This window comes from Lagopus muta, chromosome 3 (genome assembly GCF_023343835.1).
Source record: "Lagopus muta isolate bLagMut1 chromosome 3, bLagMut1 primary, whole genome shotgun sequence".
Lineage (NCBI taxonomy): Eukaryota > Metazoa > Chordata > Aves > Galliformes > Phasianidae > Lagopus > Lagopus muta.
Genome location: NC_064435.1, coordinates 21601598 through 21623058, shown reverse-complemented (window position 1 = coordinate 21623058; position 21461 = coordinate 21601598). Strand labels below are relative to the sequence as shown.

Here is a 21461-nt window from a genome sequence, read left to right as displayed (position 1 = left end):
CCCACGGTGTTTGGGTCACCGTGCTCAAAAAGATGCATTCAGAGGTACCAAGTCCAACTGGTAGCTCTTTGCTTGTGGTATTCTTCAGGAGTCACTCTCACACTGTGCATGCCCTCCCCTTGTTGTCAGCGCCAGGGATCCTTTCTCTCGCCATTCTTTCATTCAATCTGATGGCTCCTTGAGCTGACTCCCTTATCTGCTTTTCCTGTTATCCTCTCATATTGGTTAAACAGGGGGGAGTGTGAGCTAGTATGGCCAGATAGCTGAACCACTGAGTCACTAGCTGAAGTATCTGGCTTAAGGTTAATTACTTGAATTTTGGATTGCATGGAGTGAGTGAATGACTGTCCTGAAGATTAGTTGATAAAGGACTTTTGGCCATTGCTCCTTTTCCGTTTTCTGCTACACTCTAGGTTTAAATTAAGAAAAACTCTATGGGAGCAGTGTTGTTGACACAGCTTTGCTTGTTCTCTTTATGTGCTGCTACACTTGGGACTTCTTGCTTTTCATACAGGTTCTATCTTTGATGAGTGTAGTTAAGAATGGAAAGCTGACAAAAATCAGTCTCACATAGGTTGCCTTTTTGAAGGAATGACTCTTGGTAGTAAAGTTTAAGTTTAGGAAAGAGGATTTGAGATATGGAGAAAGAATGTATAACACCATGAAGTAAGAAGAATGTTAAAGCAAGTTATACACTGAGATAACTAATGGTTTTGGATAGGTTAAATGAAGCATCTGAAAGATACTGGTCAGTCAGAAGTGGAGTAGGTAGTGACAAGATAGTGTATTGGTAAGACAATGGAACAGATTTCAGAATAACTTCTGACCATTGTTATTCTCTCTTAAAACTAGTATGTGTTCTGCTTTATTATTTGTACTTTATTACCTTAAGCTGTTTTTATTAACTTGAAAATGGGGTGAGGGAGTGGACAGGAACTTAAAAAAAAAAAAAAAAAAAAAAACGAACAAAAAAAACCACAAAAAACAAAAAACAAAAAAACAAAAAACAAAAAACAAAACAAAAAACAAAAAAAAACTTAAAGTGATGTCTTGTTTTCATTCATGATGAAGTATGTGACTGAAGTTCATGTATTAGTGTGTTAATCATAATTGCTATTAACTCCATTTTTCTTTTTTTTCCCTTGCTCTATTATGCTTGACTGCTTTACCAAGGAGGCCTACTTCTTTAGCTGTGGAGAAAATACGAGTGCAAAAGGGAAGACATATCTGACTAATTCACTGTTTGATTACAGAAGTCCAGAAAATAATAGTATTCGTGCAGAATTTATATTGGATGCAGCTCATCATAAGGTCAGAATAAACTTTTGTCTTATAAAAAAACATTTTCTAATGCTTTCCAATGAATGGTTGTTTTTAGATCTGTGTACTGTTAGAGATTTTGAACAGTGCTAGCTACAGAGCAACTGCAGGGAAAATTAGACGTGTGAAAGAAGGAAAGTCCGGTTTATACTTTTTTACACTGAAGCAGTAGCTTGTTCACAGTCTTCAAACAGACTCTCTTGGAAATCTGATCTGGGGAGACATTAATTCTTTTGTCTGTGCGCTCTATTCCTCTACTTAGAGGAAGTTTTGCTAATTCTACCTTAGCAGAGACAGATTTTCAGTTACTATTTGTCTGTTGTACATTAAAACTAAATTATCTGACTGTCCCAACCTACTAAAGGCTGGATGCAGTGACCAAGATGGTCACTTCCAGGTGTGATGCCCTGTGTTGTTAATGTACTGGTAAGCCACTTACAATTTTGAATATATTAATTTTTTTTATTTTATTGTTATTATATTCTCCAGTACTTATTAAGTTTAACATGAAGACTTGCATTAAAAATAAGTGAAATTAATTAGTGAAATCACATACATATTCAAACACCTCTCATAGTTTTAAGTTTTAGTCTTCCCTTGACCTGTTTGTTTTTATATATATGTTTATATATATATATATTAAAAATACTCGGTGGCATAAAGTCTTGCTAAGCTATTACTGTTTAAAGATAATATAAATTAGCTTTAGTTTTGAATGTTTTAATTAGGCAGATCTGTTGGATGCAAGGGGTCAAGTGAAGAATATTTACTCCATTAAAGGTACTAATTAACTAGAAGCTATTGATGAATTGGTCAGTATGTCCACTGGAATTATGGATGTGCCTTTGTGTGGCCTCAAACAGAAGTTATATCACCTACCAGAAAGGTGAATTCTTTGGGATAACCTCTGTCCTTTGTTTTGATAAGCCTTTCAGTGTGTTGATGCTCAAATCCAAACACGAATATATCTCTCTCATACCGGCCTATCAGTTGGTAATCTCAAGATTATTTCCTTATACAACATTTTCTTTGTTTGCTTTGCTTTGTTGGTAGGAGACCTACACAGAGATAGCTGGAATGCAGAGGTTTGGGGCTTTTTACATGGATTACTTGTACACAATGGAAAGCACCAGTGGCAAAGGTACCTTTTTTCTTTGTTTACCATGTTAAATAATTGAAACAAAGACACTTCAGACCAAACTGGTCCTTGACCAGTTGTCCTCTAACTTACCTTAGGTTTACCATCATGCTCGTACTTAAAGGGGTTTCATCTGCACTGATGTGTTTGGCTGTTTGTTCTGTTGTTGATTGTTGGTTTTCTTTCTTATTTTTCTGCTTAAGTTATTCAGATGATACCACTTTCAGTCAGTGGCTAGACTGAAAATAATTTTCTTATAGCAGCAGTAAGTTCATTAAGTATGATATCCTTTTTCAAAATTACTATTGTTATTGACTTTGGAAAGCAAATGTTTTGAGATATCCTGGAACTATGTTGACAGTCTACTTGATGCAGAAGATAAGGACTCATTTTCTCCTTTGAAGAGAATACAAGGTTGAAAGAAGTGTACCTTCAGAATAATTCAACTGACAGTGTAAGCGAAGGTGACTTTCATGGTTGCAGAGGAGAGGGTGGGGAGAATTAATCTTTAAAAGTATACATCTCAATGATTTTGTAAGCAAATGCTAATCTAAAGCATGCACACTAAGGTATTTGCTAATTCTAAGTAGTTTTTCAGATTCCCATAAATTCTCTTCTAATTCTCAGACAGAATAGATTTGGTCAAGTAGGTCTACTTTGAATGTCAAAAAAAAAAACAAACACCTATGCAAGGTAGTTAGTGTATCAAAAATCATTCTAAAGATTCTTATTATACATTTATTATAATTAATTGCAGTGTGACTGTTGTCAATGTATCTATTGTTGACTAGCCCTTTTCAGAAATTGCTCCATTCAAAAATATTCTTTTTTTAGCTCAAGGTCCTGCTATTTTCCCCTCTTCAGTTTCTCTTCTATTTTTTTTCAGTTTGCTTTATCAGGATCTTAACTTGTATTTTCTGTGTCATTCACAAGGAAGACACCTCACAAAATGTAACAACTTCCTATTGAGCCTTTCAGTGTGCTTTTGGTTTAGCATTATTCCTATAATTCAGCTACCTTAACACATAAGAGAATAGAGTAGTTAATTTCAAATGCATTATTGAAATTCTTGCTTCTAGAAAAACAAACTTTATATTTTTAAATACATTAATTTATTTGAAAAGTAGATATGACACTTTGTGTTGTTTTCTAGGTAATTTTCTATGTTGAAAGACATGCATGTAGTTAATAGAACATGAACAAATAAGGGTGAAATATATTTAAAACAACATATAAATATTTCAGTTTTCTGATTACTATTAAAATCTTGCTACATTTTTAATATGTGATATTTAATCTTTGTATATATTTTATGTCCTTGTTTTGACACTAACAATGTTTTAATTACAATCAGTGCGCGCCACCTTTCTCTTTAAAAAAAAAAAGCTAGCAGAGTTTAAATTATAGGAGGTAGTTACTGTGATTGTAAGATTTTTATCTATTGAGGCAATTTTGGTTTGACACCTTCTTTGCCCCTTTAACCTTTTCTGAAGCATACGATTACTGATTAAACCACGAGTACCTCCTGGATAACATTAACCTCAGGAGTTTTGTCTGTCACTTGCAGAAATGCATTAATCACTTCCAGTATTTTGAATAAAAACAAGATAGTGAGTCATGCACAAAAGTGTTTTGAAGTTGTTCTTTATTTTTCTGTTTTGTTTTTTTGCTTTTCATTGTAATGCAACACAGTAAATTCCTTGAAACATTTTGAGGTATGTTGTATTGATCAATGATTGCATGACTAACAGATCTGATGGAGTGTAGTTTTAAGTTGCTTTGTTTATAAAGTGTATCTATTTTGATGACACGTTTACTTTGCAGCACTCTGATGTGAAGCTTTTGTCAAGCAGAATTAGGCAGAGGTTTTGTGAAGGGCTGGATACTCAGTGATCAGTAACCTGGTTTCCCTTTATGCATCTGTACAGTTTAAAAAGTAACCTGTAAGCACTGAGTTCTATAGAAATTAAATACATAATTACACTTAATTTTTTCACAAACTGGTTTGTATAAATATTGTCGCTTCAGCTATCTTTAAATCTGAAGTATGTTGAAGTGAGTTTGTTTTTCTTCATGTGAAAAAGCAGACCATTATTAGGCCATTATTAAGTCTTCTAGAGGCTTTTGGCCATGTTATTTTTTGTGAGATTAAGTTTTTTTGCACTTCCTTATAGTGTTTGTCAGAACTGAACACAGAAGCGCTGACAAAAATGTTAGTTGCTTGTTACATAAAGCATACCCTGACAGCAGACTGTATGTTGACTTTTTGTTTTGTTTATTAAATAGGTTTTACGTATTAGTTTCAAGGTTTGTTTTGTTTGCCATTTAGAATTTTGCATTCTGTAGTATTTCCATCTTGAATAGTCTTTGTATGGTAGGAACATTTTGTTCACATTCTCCATCAGAAATACAGAGGCAAAGTCATGCAAACTCCAGCCTTGGGGCTTGCCTGGGCTGCACTGAGTGGAAAGGAGTTTTCTTGGGCCACATGTATGTATGTTGCACCAAAAATGATGCCTTCTATTTATTCCAGTGGAAACAATAAGCAGTAACACTGCTGTTTTTCGCTGTAGTCACCACCATTAGCTTTTCACCAGCAGTGAGCGAGAACCTTTATGTTGCACTTTTTAAAAAGCAAACAAACAAACAAACCAAAAACAAATCTACACCAGCAGAGATGACTGCTGTCACCACTGCTGAAACATGAAACACCACCCAATGCCCCACTGCACTCACGTCCACTGTTTGGCCTCAATCAATGTTCAGAGAGCAAGTAACAAAAGTTATTTTGCTATATGAAGACAGGAATAAGTTGTGATTGTGAAGCAAGGGATATTTTTCTCTGCTAAGGTAAGTCCTACGTCTGGCAAAAATACACAATCAGATTGCTATTTGAGTTGAATATTTGATTGCAACTCTGTACATTCAATTTGAAAATTTGAAAGTTATTAATGTCTACTGAAAGTAGAATTGCAAATAAATAAAAAAGGATAATGTTTTGGTGATCTTGAAACCTGTCCTCAAATTCCTTAATCAGGATGGAAAGCAGGGCTGCATATATTTCGCTGTTCACATTACTGTATTTAACCATTGCATTAAAATACATAAAATTCTTTGCTGTAACTGGAGTCAGCACAGCACTGCACTGTTCTTGTGCCATGCACTCAGTCCAGACTGCCCATTGCACACCAATGTTTGGTTGTTGCTGAGTGGTGGGTGCGTGCCTCAGGCTGGGCTGCTCAGTGGGACAGGGCTGCCACCATGATGGCACAGGGCAGGAGGTGGCTGCAGGCTGGGCTGGGCAGCATGCAGCCTGCAGGCCAGGGGCTGGACATTCCTGGACTAGGTGCTTTCACTATCTGCTTCTATTAGGCTGTTAGGACAAAGCTAGTATTCCTGCAGTTGTCAGGCCTGGGGATGTGTGCAGATTGTTAGGCCAGCTCTGTGGCATATTAGACATAGTCTCAGTTTACTAGGCAACCTTTCTTGCCTGTGCACTTTTGGTAGAGAATGATTTAAGCACAAGGGGAAAAAAAAGCATTCAAAGCAACCTCCCTTCCTCTTCTGCTGAGTGCACTTCACCCAGAGTTGAGACTGGTCTCCTACAGCTGACAGAAGACTAAGTTTCTCTCGGATAACCTTTGTTTAAAAAACAATGAGATTTCCCTTGAAGTTGTAATGTGCACTGTGCCCTGCTGTTCTACTGTGAATCTTTGGCTGCGTAGAAGTGCACAGGTCCTGTGCATTCTTGACAAAATGGTAGGCTGGTTGTCTTCAGCAGCTGCGGTTCCTGCTGCCCAGTCTGACCAGCTGTTCTTCTCTTGCCCCTTATGTTAATACAGGCAGGTTATCTTGTTGAGGAAGTTTGCATAACTAGAATTTGGAGACACAATGATTTTCCAGGTTTTGTGTCATAGTTCTCTACAAGCGTGAGAAATTTTATTTGCATCCAGGTGGACAGGTGAAAAGCAGTAGGGATGGGATCTGCCTTGCATAGTGAGTTGGTGTACAAGATCTGGATTGGAGAAGAAAGAGTTAAGAGTTTGGAAATTATTTGAAAAATATTAATGATGAAAGGCATAATGGGAAAAGTAGGTGCACTATGTACATAGCCTTTGGTTTCTTTGGCTTGACCTCATTGAAAGGCTACAAGGAAAGTATGTCAAATGGACAGCTTTCAAATGGTGTGTGTGCATGAAACTGTGAACACCAAGGTGAAGCGAACTGCAATGACTTCCTTGCCTGTTTATTTCCTATTTGTCACAGTTCTGACCATAAAGTTATGAAGTATTGTGCTATCTCAAAAGTAGCACTATCCAGATTCAGTGAATGAATTAAACTGTCATCTTCAATTTTATCACATTTTTTCTTTTTTTTGTAGGTTAAATACTTTGAGAATCCATTTGATATGATTGTTATTTTGTCAGGCTGTTGATTTGCACAATGGTTTGTGAGGTATATGATGTTCTGTGCTTGCACCAAAATAATGAAGACATTGTCAAAATAGGAAGTTACTGAGGGGGAAAAGTGGAATTTTCTGAACTAAGTGTTAGTGATGTGAAGTTTTTTTTTTTTATAAGCCATATTAACTGTCTGAAATTTGTTTAACAGAAGAGTTTTCTGTAAGTATATCTAGAGAAGTTTAGGCATATTGTTTTATAGCTTGTAGGTGACTGGTATACACTGAATGCCTGTACCTCATTGTGACAAAATGATAGTTATACTTCAACTAATACAATACATTCTGAACACAAGTGTGTTGATCTTTTAGATACAGAGACTCAACAACCCTTTTATTCCTGTGCTTGTCCTGAAAAGTTGTTTGAGACACAATGATTAAAGAAGTTTTCTTGCTGCCCCTGCTTTACCTCATCACTGATTGGAAATGAGGGCTTATCTTCAGTTGTCAATCTGATTTAGAAGGTGCTGAAAAGCAAAGCTGTCTTTGGCATCCTGGTTTAAGGTTCTGCAGAAGTTTGGCTGTTATTAGAGAATCAAAAACTTGAGAATTAAAAGATAATTAGAAAGTCCCTCACTGAATGGGTTAGGCTGATCATGGTGGTGAGGCAGAATCTTGCCCTGTTTACGAAACTTTAAACAAGAGCTATTTCTGTTTAAATACATTAAAACTCTTGTAGTATATTGAATTGTACAACTTGCACTGTATTCCTTGTGTAAATCTTTGATCGCTGGATTTGAAACAAAAGTAACTGACAACATTAACATTTTATGTCCATTTGTTTGGTGTAACTTGTTGCTGTTTGTAAAATTTCTTGTAGTTTCTGGGAATCAGCAAGACCCTTCTTCAGTAAAGAATGAAGAGCTTGGAAATGTTCAGGAGATGTCTACAAAAAGCCTCATTGTGGGTCCACTCAATCTTCGACTGGACAGCAGTGCAGTGCACCGGATAATGAAAATGATAGTTTGTGCTCTAGAACATGAGTATGAGCCATATAGCAGAACTAAGCCAGGTTTGCTCTTATTGTATACATGAAATATACAGAATTAAACCAGAACTTCAGTGATTTTGAAGTTGCAAATTCCAAATAGTTAAAATCTGCCAGGGAATATTACCATTCCAAAGAAATTTCCAAAGAAAAATTTTAAATAAAAATGAAACATTGATGTATCCCCATCAGTGCTGGCTGTACCTTTTCAGATAATTCCAGGCATTTTGACCTTCAGACAGTCTGAAACCATTTGATTCAATCACTAGTTTCTTGTTGAGTAAAGGGCATATTTCACTGGCAACTTGAAGTTCTCTTAGGATTCTTAGGGAAGAATGCCTGTTGACAATTACTTGTTTCAAGTAATAGATAAACTGGACAAAAAATGAATGGAAAAAAGTTGTAGTAAAACAAGATGACTTTCTTGTATAAAACTAAAAGAGCTTGACAGATTTCTCACGTCTAAGGCTTGGATTTTCTATTTTGAAATCCAGTTACTGTTGCTTTTAGCCTTACTTAGAACCTGTGAATTGCAAAAAAAGAAAAGGTTAAGTATATTAAATATGAAGGAGGAAAGAAAGTTGTTTTCTATGTTTTGGTAGTTGCTAACTGTTTTTGAAAAAGCCACTGTGGTCTTTTATACGTTTTAGTCAAATTTATGTAATCTTGATTTATTTTAGATCTTGCAGATGGAAATAGAACTCTGCCAAGCTCAGAAGAAGTAGCATCGTTGGAGGAATACATTCCTACTCGTCTTACAACATTCACCATTCTGAAATGCACAGTTATAATCCCTGTGGCAGAATTTAATTTACTAGACCACTTGGTGCCTGTAATCATGGGTGAGAAGGTATGTACACACCAATGCTTACCTTCTTCATATTAGTGCATGTTATTCCTTAGAAATGATTAAAGCTAAAATACATGAAGCACGTTGAACACATTGCCTTAATACAGGCCTGGTTACACCTCTGCTTTTCATCTCATCATGGGAAATACCAAAAATTGAAACTATACTTACCCTGGGGTGGAACTGAATTTTCTCATTGGACTGTTATGCTTTGTGCCAGATGTATTACTGATTTCCAAATGAGTTTGGTGCACATGAACTTTCCCTGTAGATAACTAAGGCCAGCAGTATGTCTAGTAACTAACTAGACTTGTTAAAACTGAAGGTACTGGTATGAAAATAACATTTGGAGGAAAAAGATTTTTAAATCATAAAATGGTTTGGATTCATGTTAGTCATTAAACACACATGAAAAGAAATAGCTATGACTTGATGTTTTTTAGAGAAACCTTTGGATCAAAAGCAAACTTGTTGCCATTTTGCTATGCAGGTCTTCTCATACTCAGACAAACTGCAAATCTTTGAACACACATATTCAGTAGAGGCTTAACAGATGTTAGCAGGCAGCTCTGTTTATTTTAGTCCCAGCCCTGATATCAGGAAGGCTTTGGCTGTTCTTGGACATTTAACTGCTGTAGATCATACTGTTTGATCTGATTACTTAGTGGTGAATCAGTTTTTTTTCTTCTGAATCTTAATGATTCCTCCTTCTGCTTAAATGTTCAAGATTTTAGGAGAACTGATCTGCATGCAGCGTTGATCAGAGTGATCTGTGGCACTTGAAAATGTTGAGAATGAACCAAATACATGGAAATGTGCTTTTAAAACAGACAATTGGATCTTGGAAAGTCCCTTCCAACTGAACTATTTTATATCACATAAGTGTATTAAGAACAACAACAAGAAAACGTTCTCACAAAAAAAGCACAGTTAAGTTTTTTGTGCAGCACTTGGCTCAGAAAGAGCCAGAAATGCTGTTAACTAACAGCTGGAATTTGTTGTTATCTTTTGGAAATGTGTAGTATAATTTCAACAAAAAAATCCCATACTATTTTTATTCCCATGGGACTTTTTTCTCTTGTGCACAACATATTATAGGAGCGAAGCAGTGCTTTGTAGTGAAGATTTAGTTATGTTTACCTCCTGCTGCAGAAATGGGGAAGGTATTTTATGAATAAGAAATAACTAGAAGAGAAGAAATTGTATTCTTTATTGAGTTCAATTTCTAGGAATTTTTGTCTGATACTACACACTTCCAATGACTTTTTTCCACAAGTGACTCCTAACTACATATTCTTTGTACTTGAGGGTAACGTTGATTTTTTTTTTTTCTTTTTTTTTTTTTTCCCAGTGGGATGTATTTTACAGCAGTTCTCAGTATCTTTTGTTCCAATTACAGCAATGGGAGTTGGACTTCTATTTGTGAAGAGTTTTGCTATGCTAAACATTCAGTAATTGATATTCAAGTTCAATTCAAGAACAGAGTTGTTTCTCTATCAACCTTTGTTTTAACTTGTAATTTGTTGTCTGAAATGCAGATAACAGCTGCAGAATACACAGTTTTGTGTATGAGTGTTCATAAAGTATTTATGTTTGAAAAAGGTGAATATTGTTGCAAGTGTTTGTTACTTTTTTCTTCAGAGAATGATTTGAGCACTGTTACATTATGGAAGGTACAATTGTTCTAAATTATGTTGGTAAAGTAAGTAGATACTGCTGATTATGGGTAAACTAACTTGTGCTTTGTTTTCCTGTGGAATGTGCTTTATTTCCAACACATTTAAGATTGTATGTGTAGTTCAAGTGAACTTCTTGATTATTTTTTGCTTGGAAATTTCAAATTTCATTTACCGAGTGAAGCCTAGTGTGCTTAAAATAGCAGTAATTTCAAATTTTAGATTGAAACTGATTACATATAAAATTAATGTCCTATTTTGATACAAGTTCAGTAAAAACTGTTGAATTGATAGAGTACTTTGGATTGCTAGAGGTCTCTGGAGAGCAACTCTGTGTTTAATGTATTGCTTAAAACAAGTCCAATTAAAGCAGGTTGCTCCAGAGTTTCTCAAGTCAAGTGTACTCCAGGGATGGAGATTGCCCAAAAAGCTTTTGCACATACCTCTTTGGAATTAACTGTTTCACATTGTGTCCATTGTTACGTCTCCTCTCACGGTACACCTCAGACAAAAGTCTGTCTCCATCTTCTGTCCCCTCCCAGCAGATAGCTGTATATAGTAGCAAGATCTCCCTTTTCTCCAGGCTGAACGCGCCACTTATGATGGTCTCTCCCAAAAGAGGGCTCATGTGCTCTATCTCTCCTTTTGTCTTTGGTAGCCCTTTGAGAACTCATTCTGTTCTTTCCATGTCTGTTTTGTACTAGATGTATTTCTCTGTTTTAATCAATACTATGACAAAATATAGGTGGATATAAGAAATAGCACTTATTCTTGGGAATTGCATTTTCTTTTTTTGCTGAGACATCTGGCATGATTGCAAATATGTAATATATGATTGTGTAAGGGTTAGATAAATATGAGTTTAGTGTGATGATAGTGCTTTGGTGTGATAAAAAGTAGATATTTTATAGAGTAAAATCTTGACTTTGTATATTCTTGTGTTGGGCTGGCCTTGGCCAGCTGCCCACACAAGTGATCTCTTACTCTTCCTCCTCTATAGGAAGGGACAGATAAGGATGGGAAGGTAGCTTACCCATTGCCATTACAAGGACAATATGACTCAACTTTGGGAAAATCAGTTTATTGCCATTTAAAATGGATCTGGATAGTGAGAAACCAGCTCCCATTCCCCCTTTCTCCCAGCCTCAATTTGACTGCTTCATTCTTGATTTATCTGCCTCTTATCTCTTCCTTGACGAAAGGGGGTTGTGCTTCATTTGTAGCAGTTCGTTTCTGCTGCTCCTGCTTCCTCACACTTTCACCCTGCTCCATTGTGAGCCCAATCCACGGGCTGCACTCCTTGAAGAAAAATTTGCTTTGATGTTGGCTTCTCTGTGGATGATACCTTCTCTGGCATGTCTCTTCCAAGTACTGTAGTGGAACTTCTATTCTGACATCTTGAGCACCTTCTCCCTCTTCTCCTTTGCTGACCTTGCTGCTTATGCTGTTGTTTCTCACTAATTTTCTCCTACATCTCAGCTTGTGTGGTCTTTTTGTCCTTTCTTAAGTACGTTTCCACGGAAGCATCACCAGTTTGTTTGCTGGATTCAGCTGCACCCTGTGATGGGGCTGTGGTGTTGGCTAGAACTGACCTGTCCTCACAGAGGCCCCCTTTGCAGCTGCCTACTTGCCAACACCTGGGTACTCATATGTTTTCATTCAGAATTCTACTGCATATGTGAATTCTAAACTCCTACCACAGAAGAAGTTACTTTGAAATTACCTAAGAATGTGTATTATTTTATCATAAGGCTGTGGAATACATTTTATTACATGTGGATTTGTTTTTTTTTGTGTGTGTCTAGTTTGAGAGAAAGAGACGTTAAGAATGTACAAGAAATACAACTCAAGTGTAATAGTTGCATGTTTTTTTCACCTTCTATAGAACTTCAGTGGATTGCTGAGTGCTACAAGCTTCCAGCCCTTACGGCCTTTACCTTCTGTCAGGATTCTGGTGGATAAAATTAACCTGGAACACTCTGTACCAATGTATGCTGAGCAACTAGTAAATACAGTCAGCGCCCTCAGCCAGCCATCTGATAACCTTCTTCATTACTGTTATTCACACTGCTATCTGAAGGTAAAAGAAGTCTGGAGTTCTGTTTCTTATTGTGGGATGCTGAGAAAAAGTTAAAACAAGTGTAGATAATCCTTAATGGTAACATTAAGTTTCCAGACAGCGTTTTCAGGATGTGCCAAGTAAATGCATCTTGCAGAATATTATTACTTGGGATCGCTAATTCTGAGTGGAGCCAGATGTTCTATAACACTAACACAGAACTTCATCTGAAGCAACATTGCTTCTAATTCCATTGGAATTATAATATTGCAAACTAATTCCAAGGTTCTTGTGGCAGTATTGAGTTAAAATAATTGGAGGAAACATTTCTCCAATTTAAAGATAACAGTTGCAAAATATGTAAGTTACAATTAATTACGTGTAGCAACTTGTGTGATGTTATTAGGAAGAAACATTGCTTTTTCATTGTGTTGTTACAGTGAAACCTTTACAATGAGGTATGCAAAGACTCCTGCCGTACAATTTCAGATGTTTTTATTGTAAGAGGAAAGCAGTTTGAGTGTTCTCAGTTAAAGATCCATTATAAAAGTTATTGCTAGACTGAGAGAAGTCTAAAAAGCTGTGAAATTATTCAGTTGCCATCTGCTGAGATTTTAATAGAATTGAAAACTGAAATATCTTAAAACTTGTTCTGGTAAGTCTCACATCCTCTTCAGATGAGCTTTCCCCTCAGGCAGTCTGAAAGACTTCTGAACGCTGCTAAAATGTTAATATTTACTACTGATTGCTAACATTTTTCAGTTATCCATTCACTTGTGTGCTGATATCTTAAATAAAAATTTAAACAATGAAATTCTTACTGCCTGCACGAAAAACACTGTCCCAAATTACATGGCAAGGTTTCTCTGACTGACGTGTTTACTCCTGTCATATGTAAAGTGATTGGGACAGCAATATGCAAGTCACCTATTTGGTTTTTGTTGCAGGACTTTTTTTGTTCAAGAGTTTTAGCAGCTGTTTGATCAGCTTTTTCCAGAGGTGGAGTATAATTTTGAGTTACACTGTCTCTTTTTCACACTGAACGGCAGAAAATCATAGAGAATAATGGAGATAAAACTTCTAAGTTGTCTTATCAAGAAAAAAAACTTAGAAGTGTATTATCTCATTTCCTTAAATACCACTTTTCTAGCTAATGCTGTTACAATAAGGAGAAATGTTGTTTGAATGGAAGACAACATGCAATTTGCAGACTTAAAAGATACAGAATAATGTATTTTAAGTGTTTTTGAATAATTCTTGGTCTTTGGCAAAAAGGAAATATGTAAAATTATCTTTAAAAAATGCAATTATAATATAAAATATACAATGTATTATGTACATGGAAGTAATCTGAAAATGAGCTAATCATAATGGTATACACTTTGACCAGCTGCATTTGTTTTCAGGTATTTGGTTTTCAAGCAGCATTGACCTCTTTGGACAGTAGAGGATTGTACAGCTTCCCTGTTCCTGTTATTCCCTCTTTCAGTACTGCTCTTTATGGCAAACTGATCAAGTTTCCCAAGTATTGGTGAGCATTTAAGTAACATACTCATGTTTATAATAAATAGTTTAAAAATGCCAAGCTTCATATATACATATAGTTCTGTAAAGACTTTGTCTCTTTGTCTCTTATCATATTCTGCTGTGAAGGCTGTTACTGTTAATAGGTCTCTTTGTAAGGATAGCTGTTAATCGGAATTTCAGATCCTTGTTTAGATGGATGAAAGAAGATGCTGTGCAGTAGATGAACTCTGTAGTAAATGAACTTATGATCATAAATGTCAATGTATAATTTTTAATAATTGTGTTTTCTTGAAAATAGTTTAATGAATACATTTTGGCTATGACAAAGTTTTCTTAATAACAGCCTCTAATACTTTCTTTTAATGACTAAATCCTTCTAAGAAATCCTGCATATAATAACAGGTAAACAGGATAATGTGTCAAGACTTCATACATTGTGTTCTGTAGTTAATTTGTTGTGATTTGTTTGTGAAAGTTCATTAGATTATTTGAAAGGGGGGAAAAATAGAGTACTGGATTCATTCTTAGTTCTGCATACAAAATACGCTTAGGTTTTCTCTTGTAAGCTGTGTTACCATCTTAAATAAAAGACATTTTTAGCATAATCTGAACACCACCAGGTGGTAGCAGCTTAATTGACTTTCTCATATTTTCCATCAGTAGCCCAAAACAATACTAAGTGTTTCAGATGAACTGCTGTTTTGTTGTGACACACTGCTTAAAAAAACCTACCAGGATAACCAGTAATCAGCACTTACTAATTAGAGGATGTTAGGACTCTGGCAGAATTGACAGCCTTTCCTTACATGACCTGATATTTAATATTAAGCTCAGGTTTGTGATACTTAGGTAACGGTGGAAATACATTACTGTTTAAAAGCAAATTTGGATTTGTTTAGTATATTGTAAGATCTCACGGATAGTTGTGCAACATGATTATTTTAGAGCTTAAAAATGGTTGAAAAATCTTACAAGTTGGTGGTATTTGAATCTTAGTGCTTTCTCATGAGTGCATTTGTGCTCTTTTGCATTTGCCTGCTGTCGCTGTTCTTGGTCATTTGTGGTTGGTTTCTTGCACTCTCACACATGTGCTGCTGCGTGCTGGTTATCACATTCCCTTTCATGTGCTTTGTCTGTCTTTCTCTGCCTCCCCCTCACCCTTGTATTATGATGTGTGCCCAGCTGGAAAATAGAGTATGGTAGACTAATAACTGGTAGACTAATAATATGGAAAAATAAAAACAAGCAGTAGTTTTGAGGGTGGGGGGAATGGTGCTGCCTTAAAAATAGCAACTCAAATTTTATTGAGATTTTTGTGAGACCAGAAGGGATGTATTTTAAAAGAATTTTAATAGTAACTTTCTCATTTTGTGGGACATGATATCTTTCTAAAGGTTATTTATTTATTAGCAGCATGAAAAAAAGAATATATAACAGTAACTTATTCTAACAATTTATTTAAACTAAGCAACACCAATTTGCGGGTAATAAAGTAGAAAAACAAATGAGTACAGCAGCAGCCAGGTTAAATGAAGTGTAGTTTGAAGTGAATAAAACTCCAGATGAAATACATCAAATAGCACTTGAACTAAATCGAAATCAGCACAAGGACTGAGAGCTTCATTGAAGTCATGCAGTGAGTGAGAATTAGTCTGGTAGGATAACCTGGTAATGTCATTAAACTTAAATTCATTTTCCTTTCTCCTCCCCTCCCCTCCCCCCCCAATTATGCCACCTGTTTTATTTGGATTTTTAGATTTCACATTCCAGAGTTTCTTAAAGTACACACATCTGATGCTACATGTGTTCTTCTATTTCTTGGTAGAAAATATATACCACAGACCATACTTTTAAAAACAAAGACATTTTATGAACTGTTATGGAATCCCTCAGGTAGTGTGTTTTGAGTTAGCAGTGAAAATCTCAACTTTATTTCTGACATAAATCAGTAGAATAGCTTTATTTTCTAGTTTCAATATAATAATTTCAAAGTATACTATATATTAAATATTGTTGTAATATTTATTTTGAAACCTTCAACTGATAAACATCACTAGCATATTTTAACAAAATTTCCAATAAATTCCTTTAAATTAGCATTAAGGTAGCAAAAGTGCTGTTTCATTTTACTTACTAGATTGATGTCTTCTTTAATTTCAGTTAATACACATTCTTCTGGTAAATGAAGTTGATTTAAACTTACTAGTTAACTAAGTCTTTGACATCTTTTAAATTGTTGTATACTTATGTTTCTGTTTAAATAAAAGCATCTGGTATTTTATTTCTGTCAAGTATAACAAGATGCAAAATACTATGTTAATGTCAATATTTTACAGCTCCTTTATGTAGTGTTGCATGCCAGACTGTAAAGCAGCTTTCAAAGCTTTCAGGAGGATGTCTAAAAACAACTGAGAATTAGCAGAATAAGGTTTAAAGCCCAGAATGGATGACAAGAATGTTTATGGCCAAACAGAAATCGTGAGAGGAGTTATATATTTTTTTACTTTTGGCTACAATTGCTGTGGTAACAGATGAGATAACTCAGGGTAGGCAGTTCTGTTTTAAGAACCTTCCATTATTTATAAAATATCACTTCATTGTACTTATGCAGAATATTGAAGAGTTAAAGAGTGTAGATTAAGTCTTATCTTAATTTTTTCCAATATCTGGAATTCTGGAACTGTCATCTATGTTTTATGAGCCTGAAATTAGTGTGTTTGTTTTATTGATTTTTTTTTTTTTTTTTTTTTTTTTTCCTTTTCTTGCCCATCTTTACTCCCTTCCTTTGACATGTACTCTAGACTGTTGTCTTCCATTGTCAATTTTTGGGAAAGCTTGCTGTCTCCACCTGTGACAGAATCACAGCTTTTGATTTTTCTGAAACCTAGTGGAATAAGGACATAATTGAGCATGATGTTATCTATCTCTGCATCCTTTCTATTCAGTTAATTAGTGCAATAGTTCATTTTCAAGATTTGATAGTGAGTTTCTTCTTATTTTGAGACCAGAGCGATAGCTGCTGGCTTGCTGTCTACAGAGAACACCATGGACTTGTGTGATGTCTGGTAATGTTAAATTTGAGTGTGAATGAACTATTCATGAACAAGTTGAGTTACTGCTGTGTAAATTAGTGTCTGGGATTTCGTGGTCTGTGCTTTAATGATCACAGAATACAGAGCAGTTATTGAATGTTCTTGATACCAGAACATCCTGAAAGGAATCATTGAGATGATGCTGAATGAGATCACATGGAATGCGTGGGATAACAGAATAGGCGGATCAGGCCTAGCCAGCATGGGTTCACAAAAGTCGGGTTGGACTGAGTGACCCACCTGGTGGATGAGGGCTGTTGACATAGTCTACCTAGGCGTCAGCAAAGGCTTTGACACTGTCCCCCACAGCTTTCTTCTGGAGAAACTGGCTGTCTGTGGCTTAGACTGGTACACTCTTCGCTGGGTAAAGAACTGGCTGTATGGCTGGGCCCAAAAAGTGGTGGTAAATGGAGTTAAATCCAGCTGGTAAATAGTGGTATTCCCCAGCGGTCTGTATTGGGGCCTGTCTGGTTTAGTATCCTTATTGATGACCTGGATGAGGGCATTGAATGCACCCTCAGTAAACCTGCAGATGACACTGGGCTGGGAGAAAGTGTCACTCTGCCTGGGGGTAGGAAAATTCTACAGGGAGATCTGCTCAGGCTGGGCTGCTGGGCTGAGGCCAGTGGGATGAAGTTCAACAGGACTGACTGCCAGGTCCTGCACTTTGGCCACAACAACCCCAGGCAATGCTACAGGTTTGGGGCAAAGTGGCTGAAAGACTGTTTGGAAGAAGTGGACCTGGGGTGTTGGTTGATGCTGAGTCAAACATGAGCTAGCAGTGTGTCCAGGTGGCCAAGAAGGCCAAAGCTTTGTATCAGAAATAGTGTTGCCAGCAGGAGCAAGGAAGTAATAATCATCCCTCTGTACTCAGCACTGGTGAGGCTGCATCTCGAGTACTGTGTTTGGTTTTGGGACCCTCATTAAAAGAGAGATGTTGAGGCCCTGGAACATCCCCACAGAAGGGCAACAAAACTAGTAAGAGGTCTGGAGCACAAGTCCTATGAGGAGTGGCTGAGCAAGGTGGGATTGTTTAGTCTGGAGAAGAGAAGCCTGAGGGGTGACCTCATTGATCTTTACAATTGCCTGAAAAGAGGTTGTGGTGAGGTGGGAGTTGGCCTTTTCTGTGTAATTGTTGATAGGACTAGAGGGAACAGTCTCAAGTTGCACCAGGAGAGATTCAGGTTGGATATTAAGAACAATTTCTTCTCTGAAAGAATGGTCAGGTGCTGGAATGGGCTGTCTGGAAAGGTGGAGTCATTCTATCTGGAAGTGTTCAAGGAATGTTTAGATATTGCATTAAAGGGCATGTTACAGTGGGGAAATAACTGTAAAGGTAAATATTTACCATGTCTCTACAATCTGTTACATGTATGTTAGATTGGCATGCTAGGTCACAACCTCCTTTTGGCTAACTATTATACAATGATATTGAGAAGCACGCATTGCCAGCAGCCTGTGGCATATTCAGGTTTCTTACCTGACTTTCTAGCTTTTGTTTCAATTTTGTGGCCACGTAAATGCCAGATGGATTTGTACACATAATTACATCTTAACTTTTATAACTTTATAACTTTTTTTTTTAACATTTATAACTTTAAAATTAACATTAGAAAATAGGTGAAGGTTCTGAAGATCTTGCACTACTACTTTTAAGATTTCTCTAAAACCTTAGTTATTGTAAAAGTAACAGTGTAAAAATATTTGTATACTTTTGCAGCGTTAGTTCTGTTTTGCTCTATCATCCCTTATAAGTTAAACATTCCTAGCTTAATCAACATCATGTAGTGATATGCCACACTTTGGCATAATTCATCATTTTACTCATGCTCCTATCCAGTCAGGAGAAGTTTAGATGTGTACCCGCTCATCTGGGTCGTCTTGATAATCCTGTGTGCTTTTGATGATACCACAGAACAAGACCAATTCATGTTGATTCACAAACAATACAGTGCTTGAGGATCCAGTTTTTTGAACAATTAGAGGTTGTTGGTTAGCAAGGAAATTGTGTCCCTTACTAGCAAGGTGCTACTGTCACAACAGTGGGACATCTTAGGATATGCTGCGTGCTGAAGAGTGGGGATTAAAAGTAGGTAATGGGGGAGCGGGGTGAACTCTGTTACCATTGTAACTGAAACATGTTTTCAGGATAGTTGGGTAGTTCAGTGAAGTAGTGCTGCTTACAACTAAAAATGGTGGTAGATTTGTGAGCTTGTGAAATGCAGCTGTCATGCAGTTAAGTGCAATGGTACGCTGGTGTGGGACAAGTGGACTCTGGCAAGAAACACAGACATAGCCAAAGAGTGTGGGTGTTAGATTATAAATCAAGGAAGTTCTCCAATAAATTGACACTTGAGTCTTGAATTTGGCAACCTGGTTTATTGACTAGTCACAGTAAATCAAAACTAATGTCAGTTCTAGTTGAATGTGGATTGTGTTTCACACGGGCAGTTGAGGGGTACGCTTGGTTCCTGAGTCAGAAGCAGAAACAGGTTGAAAACACATGAAACTCATTTTGTAGCATTCACTTGTGACTATTAGTTATGTCAGTAATTGGATATAACTGCCAGATGAAAATTCAAGTATTCTTCGAAACAGAGCGTATCTGAGATTGCATGCTTGAACAGATGCCATCAGTGTATGGGACAGCAGAGTGTTTCAGCCACATCAGTGTAATGGGAGTTAGAGTTAGCATGTGTAAAAACCTACTTGAACTGTTGAGATATGTCAGTGATATGGACTGTGCAGGAACTGACAAAAACAGACTCGGTACCTGAAGAGGTATAATTGCCTCAGATGTAAACAATCAGTCTAGGGAGTATACTGGGTTACTTCAGTATTGTTACTTCTATACTATTGCCTAGAAAATGCATCGAATCAAAATGCCAAATCAAACTTTACTTTGGTTGTGATTTTCACTGTGGCTGTACATCGTTGTTGGAGGAGCAGGTATGTCAGTATATCACAGTAAATCGTGAACACCACTATAGGGTGAGAATGATCTTTCATTGAAAGCACAGTTTAACATATCTTTATAATAAAAATTAAGTAGGCAATGCTTGCATATAAGAATGAAGGTGCATAGGGAACTTGTGCAAAATATTTTCAATTTGTGTTGATATTAATGCATATCAAGGCTCAGCAAGAATGTTTCGTGGCTCTTTCAGCTGTGGCCTTCTGGAAGGAAAAGTTGTCAGTTACCAGGAAGGACCTTCTGCCCATGAGGGGTTTTGCGTTCTGTGTACATGACTTGTAGCTTGATTGCTGTGATTACAAATTAACTTCAGTTGGAAACTTCTAGTATGGTTTTTTAATTAAATCCAGATCTAATGTTACTGCTTCTCAGCAGATGTGGCAGGCAGCATTCAGCGAATCTGTTAAAAGTTCACTTTTTAATCAATGTAAATTGGAAGCAGTTGTATTTTTCAGTATTCTCCATGAGGAGGAAAACCAGCAAAGTTGACTGCAAGGGGTGGTCATCTGTACTGTTTCTAGTGTAATTACTTAGGTTAATTAATCGTCAAGGCTCTTCAGTGAAAATAAATTAAACCTATTAACTAGTATCTGCTCAGGGAAAGTGGTTGCACATGGTGAATGCATTATTCTGGTTTGAGCTGCCATCAGTATTTGCAGACATTTGCTAAGGACAATTAAATGGAACATCATTTAAAATGTGTAGGATTTTCATGTTCAAAGCTGTTTCTTGCTTTAGTTGAGACTGGCAAGAGATAAGTAAAACTTTGTTGTAATGCTGAAGTGCTGTCATTTTGAATTAATACTAAAGAAAATTGGAATCCCAAAGACATGCAACTTTTTTGCTAGATGCATTTTCTGTTTCTCTTAGTATTACCACCAACTGTAGAAAACTGGTTAGGATTTAATGATTCTTACTTTGAGTCTTTACCTGTGCAAACTCCGGCCTCTGGAGATTCACTGGTGGCAATTCTTCACACGGTGTTTATTTTTTCTTTATCCAGAATTTCGCCTGCAATTGGCGCCTTATGTTTTTGTTGTCCTTTAATTCTATCATTGAATCTTGAAGAGAAATGTTACCTGAGATTGCATCTACACTACTAAATAAAACATGCCAGTAACCAGCATCCTGCAAGTGAGCTTTTGGCGTGCTTGGTCTCTTCAGCATTGCTTAAACACTGTTTGAGAAAGTGTAGTTGGTATTTACAGTCACAGTCTGTTACTGATGCTTGCACTTGGCCTTGTTTACTTGTCTAGAAAGAGATGTAGCCTGCTCAAAACTTGCATCCTGAAATTAAGAGAGCACAGCTGTTGTCATGGTTGTTATATCAGTTTTGGAAGAAGTGCACCTTAGTGTTACAGTTGCTCTTTTCCCTTCC

General features: G+C 36.5%; 1 protein-coding gene across 6 annotated transcripts in view; it reads left to right on the top strand.

Annotated features, from left to right (window-relative positions):
• VPS13B (vacuolar protein sorting 13 homolog B) overlaps nt 1-21461 on the top strand; it is a 418623-nt gene that overhangs the window by 56784 nt on the left and 340378 nt on the right. For all 6 annotated transcript variants that reach the window (XM_048940337.1, XM_048940340.1, XM_048940338.1 and 3 more), the window contains 6 exons: nt 1174-1311; nt 2374-2461; nt 7738-7929; nt 8586-8755; nt 12317-12511; nt 13897-14021. In XM_048940337.1, coding sequence (XP_048796294.1) covers nt 1174-1311; nt 2374-2461; nt 7738-7929; nt 8586-8755; nt 12317-12511; nt 13897-14021 — 908 coding nt within the window. The remainder of the gene's footprint in view (nt 1-1173; nt 1312-2373; nt 2462-7737; nt 7930-8585; nt 8756-12316; nt 12512-13896; nt 14022-21461) is intronic.